The sequence below is a fragment of the Mandrillus leucophaeus genome, unplaced genomic scaffold, assembly GCF_000951045.1.
Source record: "Mandrillus leucophaeus isolate KB7577 unplaced genomic scaffold, Mleu.le_1.0 Scaffold1315, whole genome shotgun sequence".
In the NCBI taxonomy this organism is placed as follows: domain Eukaryota; kingdom Metazoa; phylum Chordata; class Mammalia; order Primates; family Cercopithecidae; genus Mandrillus; species Mandrillus leucophaeus.
In genome coordinates this window covers 262,526-267,842 of record NW_012101272.1, presented here as the reverse complement: position 1 = coordinate 267,842, position 5,317 = coordinate 262,526, and the positions used below count along the sequence as shown (strand labels likewise).

General features: G+C 46.6%; 1 protein-coding gene across 1 annotated transcript; it reads right to left on the bottom strand.

The window, feature by feature from the left end:
* Window positions 1-3,515: 3,515 nt before the first annotated feature.
* LOC105534210 (transmembrane epididymal protein 1-like) lies at window positions 3,516-4,298 on the bottom strand. The gene has a single exon (XM_011972897.1). The coding sequence runs from the start codon at window positions 4,296-4,298 to the stop codon at window positions 3,516-3,518; it is 783 nt and encodes a 260-aa protein (XP_011828287.1).
* Between the last annotated feature and the right edge of the window lie 1,019 nt (window positions 4,299-5,317).

Here is a 5,317-nt window from a genome sequence, read left to right as displayed (position 1 = left end):
TCGTTTAAATGGGTCATTCAATACCAAATGGAGAGCAAGTGCCCTTTCCAGGCTCATGTAAATATGGTGCCCTCTGGTGCATGGTGTTGAACATTACACTTTTCTTTTCAAAACTCCACTCTGGAATTTGAAGGTTTTGTTTTTGTTTTTCCCCAAACATAATCTTCAGTTCGTTTTACTTTCCAAAGTAATTAGGATCACTGTCAGAGTGCTCACACCTGCTGTGACATGAGGAGTACAGAAAGGCCCTTATCATCCAAATAGTAGATCTGCTTATTCCACCATTGTATCTGGCCTTAACTATAATTCTTTGTGGCTTTGCAGGCCCCTGCTAATATTATTTTACCTGGAAGACACATGTTGTGAGATATAATATTTAGAGGCAATCATTTACTACAAAAGATGAATTTGTTAGTATTTAACAAGGCTTCAAAAGTGCTCAAAATGGAACAGGTCTAAGGGTTAACACGTGGTTTTGGTATTTCTTCAACTTTCATCTTTGTGGAGAAATAATATCTTGAAATACTAATACTTGGGTGTGTTTTGCTTCCCAGCCCTTACAGATGACTTTTCCTCTATTTAGTCAAAGATATTGCATCAAGATGAGGTCAGATTATAATAGCAAAAAACAAGAAGTCAATTTTAGGTTAAAAAATCTAAAATATGCTCTTAATATCAAAAAGGGGAAGTGTCGCCAGGCATGGTGGCTCATAGCACTTTGGGAGGCCAAGGCTGGAATATCACTTGAGCCCAGGAGTTTGAGACCAGCCTGGGTAACATGACAAGACCCAGTCTTTACAAAAAAAAAAAAAAAAAAAATTCGCTGGGTGTGGTTGTGCCACCTGTAATCCCAGCGACTGGGGGTGACTTGTGGGTTGTGTGGGAGCTGAGGCAGGAGAACTGCTTGAGCCAGGAGGTTGAGGCTACAGTGAGCTGAGATGGTGCCACTGCATTTCAGCCTGGGTGATAGAGCAAAACCCTGTCTTTAAAAAAAAAAAAAAAAAAAAGTCAGAGGGAGGCCTGAGTGAAGTAGAAACCAACTTTATCATATCAATGGGAAAGCATGTACAGAGGAGCAGATTCCCTGCCCCCTCAGCCTCAAGGGTACTAGAGGAGGTTCAACAAAGCTAGAGGAAGAAGGAGCTGCAAGGCTTGGCCAAGGCAAATATATCCAAGGTTGTGGGGGAGAAGCAAGGGGCTGGGAGCCAGAGGTGACAACCAGGAAAAGGGCAGAACCTACAGGGGATGCTGCAGAGCTCCACTGGTCCCCAGGACCAGAGAGAAGCATGGAAGCTGAACTGCACCTGAGGCATATTTTATTTCCACACCAGGCACCGCTGTTCATCTCCAGCGGGGAGCAGCGTTGTTGCCTGATCGTTCCAACGACGCAAGTGTCAGCTTTCTGTGGAAGCTGCCTGCCGGTCACATGCCGAACATCCAGCACACGCATGCCTCCCACATTCTGAGACGTGGCTGAGTCCCCACCTCTCAACGACATTGGGAAGCACCCCCACAATAACTCAGAATGCCCACCAACCCCCAAAACCAGGTGGTGAAGGTCCCTGACAATCAAACAACTCATTCCTGCTGCACCTTCGCTTTTGACTGAGAAAATTAAAAAGGAAGAGTAAGGCCAGAACCAAAGGATGCATTTGCTCTAGGAACTAGAAAAAAAAAGGAAACAAGAAGGATGATAACCCTCGAGAGTCCCTGCTCTCACTCTCCTCTGTCCTAACTGGATGCTTTAGTTTTGTCAGGAGTGAGGGAAGCTTGACAGATTCTTCATGTCCTGGAGAAAGCAGGGGAGTGGCCCTGTACAGTGGCTCATGCCTGTAATCCCAGAGCTTTGGGAGGTCGAAGCCAGGTGGATCACGAGGTCAAGAGTTCAAGACCAGCCTGGCCAACATGGTGAAACCCCACCTCTGCTAAAAATACAAAAATTAGCCTGGCGTGGTGGCGGGAGCCTGTAATCCCAGCTACTTGGGAGGCTGAGGCAGGAGAATCCCTTGAACCCAGGAGGCAGAGGTTGCAATGAGCCGAGACTGTGCCACTGCACTCCAGCCTGGTGAGACTCTGCCTCAAAAAAAAAAAAAAAAAAAAAAAAGGCAGCGGAGAGGCAGAAGGGGAGGCATGAAGGCACTCTTCGCAAGTCCGCAATAATTTCACTCTATTTGGCGTTCTACCCTCCTTGACACCTAGCTATAGCATTATGTGACATAGCTAAATATCTAGCTACCTTAAGCCACTTTCTTAACCCTTTTGAGTTTCAGATTACTCAGCTCTAAACCTCTCTGATAAGACATTTGTGAGGATTAAAAAGAAAAATATGCAGCATAAACAAGCCATTGAACTTTATTATACATGAGAACCAGAAAGGAGTGGTTCCAGAAGAGTCTACTGCTTGGGAATCAATAAGATATGTACAGAGCAATGGGCTGAAAGGCCTGAAAGAAGAATTTTCCAGGCTCTACACATGGGGAGACTGGGCTGAAGACAGTCTGGAAGCAGACGAGCCTCTGAGCTCTCACTACATGCAGGGTGTTGCTTTGCTCTATTAAACCCTGCAGAGGGCCGGGCATGGTGGCTCACATCTGTAATCCCAGCATTTTGGGAGGCAGCAGCAGGCAGATCCCTTGAGCCCAGGAGTTCGAGACCAGCCAGGACAACGTAGGGAAAACTCATCTCTACAAAAATAAAAAATTAGCTGGGCATGGCATGATGGTTTGCACCTGCAGACCCAGCTACTGGGGAGGCCGAGAGGGGAGAATTGCTTGAGCCCAGGAGATTGAGGCTGCAGTGAGTGGTGATTGCATCACTGCACTCCAACTGGACAATTGAGTGAGACCCTGTCTAAACAAAAACAAAAACAAAAAATCCTGCAGAAGAAGTTACCTTCAAGGGTTCGATGTTTCATTTGATAAATCACAAAGTAATCAAAGGAAAGACCTCAAGAACATTCTAGGACTTTTGTAGAGTCAAAACCAGTCTCTTCAATATGAGAATTGAAGAGGTCCAGAACAAGAAAGAATGAAGAAGTGGTTATTGTAATGGGTAGATTATTATGTACTAAATATGACTAGTGGTAGGAATTCTATGTGCTGGGTGAAGGATATTTATAAAAAGGCCCAAAGGCAGGATATCATGAATTTATTTTAATGTCCTCATGGGAGGAGAATGAGGGATGCAGAGATGTGCAGGGCACACAGATTACTGTTGCTGGAATTGAGGACAGAGGGGAGGGGAAGGAAATACTTGGGGATCTAAGAGTGAGGGTCACAGTTGCATGCCTTGTTTCATTCTCCTGTCCTCTGCACACTGCTCAGGAAATGAGACTGAGAGAAACCAGAAGGGGAAAGAGGGTATGCCTGTCCCAGAGGAGTCTGACGCCTCAAGATGAGACACCTCTGAAAGAAGGATGCAGGATTCTCCTCTCCGGCAGCTCCATCTCCCACAACTTCTCATGCAGATGTCCTGGAGTATGCAGGCAATGAGAACCAACTGTGGCACATTCAGGTTCAGGCCTTAACAAAAATGTAGCAATACCACCAAAAGGAGAAGCCATAGATCCAGATCATCAAAATGGCACTGAAGATCACATGCCAGCAGAAGAAGGTGGTGACAAACATAATGTCATTTCTGTCATCATCCATCCATTGATAGCCAGAGATTGGTTTGAACAGCATAAAGCCTATGTGCATCAGCCAAGAGCCTGTGATCATATACAAAAAGGCCTTCATGGTCCAGAGCAGCAGCATGTTGGGAGCCCACAGCTCTGCGGTCACCACCAGAGTCAGCAGGAACATGGCCTGGGTGAGCAGCACATGAGACTGAAGCTCCACTCCTTCTGTGTCCTGCAGGTGAGACACCATCAGGGGCAGAAATATGAACATGCCCAGAGCTTGGGCACCTTGCTCCAGAGCAGCACATCTCTTAGGCAGCAGGTTCTGGCTCACCATGTCTACACACCCACTCAGCAAGAAAGTCATATAGAGAGTGAGATGCTGCCACTGTTTGCGGAACATAAAGTTCCTCTGATGATACATCTTGCTGATAAGTACAAACTGTCTAGGAATGCTGTGCAATTCTTGGGCTACTAAAATGCAGGCACTCAGTATCTTCAGCAACCCAATGTAGTATATTTGCCATAGCCTTGCCCATCTTCCTTTGCTCCAGGGATGGCGTGGTGGATACTGGACAGGGGCATTGCATATCAAGGCTCTGGAGACAAGTTGTGCATGATAAAGTCCATAGAAGAAGAAAGACAGCCCTGGGTACAGATGACCCTCAAAGCCTCCCATTGAACTGGAAGTAGGTCTGATCAAAGGCAGAAGCAAAAGGCTCAGGAATGACCATTCACTCAGGGCTGCCTCAGGCTCTAGAATGTGGAGGGAGCCTCCTGCGGCTGACTTATATTCTCTATCCAGCCCACTGAATCCACATACAGAAAGGAAATGGTTTTGGAGGAGGCCCAAACCTATGGTGGGGTGGGTGTCATGGTTTCCGTCTGGTCTTCTGCTCTGGTTCATTGGTAATCAGCAAACCGTTGACAAACAATGAAATAAGCATATTCTCCAGCATAATGCTTGGGCATCTGCCATTCTCAGAGATCATGTTTAGAGGGTCTCCCTCTTGTCTCTCCTCCCGCTAACCCTTGACCACATTACTACCTTCCTTACCTCACTCCTGTACTAGTCTGTTCAGGCTACTATAACAAAATACCATAAACTTGTAACTTATAAACACCAGAAATTTGGCTAGATGCAGTGACTCATGCCTGTAATTCCAGCATTTTGGGAAGCTGAGGTGAGAGGATTGCTTGAGCCCAGGAGTTCGAGACCAGCCTGGGCAACATGGTGAGACCTCATCTCTACCCAATAAAAAAACAAAAAAATTATTTTAAAATTAGCTGGGTGCAGTGGTGTGTACCTGTAGCCTCAGCTATTCTGGAGGCTGAGGCAGGAGGATCCCTTTAGCCCAGGAGGTCAAGGCTGCAGAGAGCCATGATCACCTAATCTTGTGGACTTTCATTAGTCTCACAAAGGTAGTTTCAGGCTGGGTAGGGTGGCTCACGCCTGTAATCCCAGCACTTGGGGAGGCCGTGGTAGGTGGATCACTTAAGATCCAGAGTTCAAGACCAGCCTGGCCAACATGGTGAAACCCCATCTCTACTAAAAGTACAAAAATTAGCTGAGCATGGTGGTGCATGCCTGTAATCCCAGCTACTCAGGAGGCTGAGGCAGGAGAATCACCTGAACCCAGGAGGCGGAGGTTGCAGTGAGCAGAGATTGCACTACTGCAGTCCAGCCTGGGCTATAGA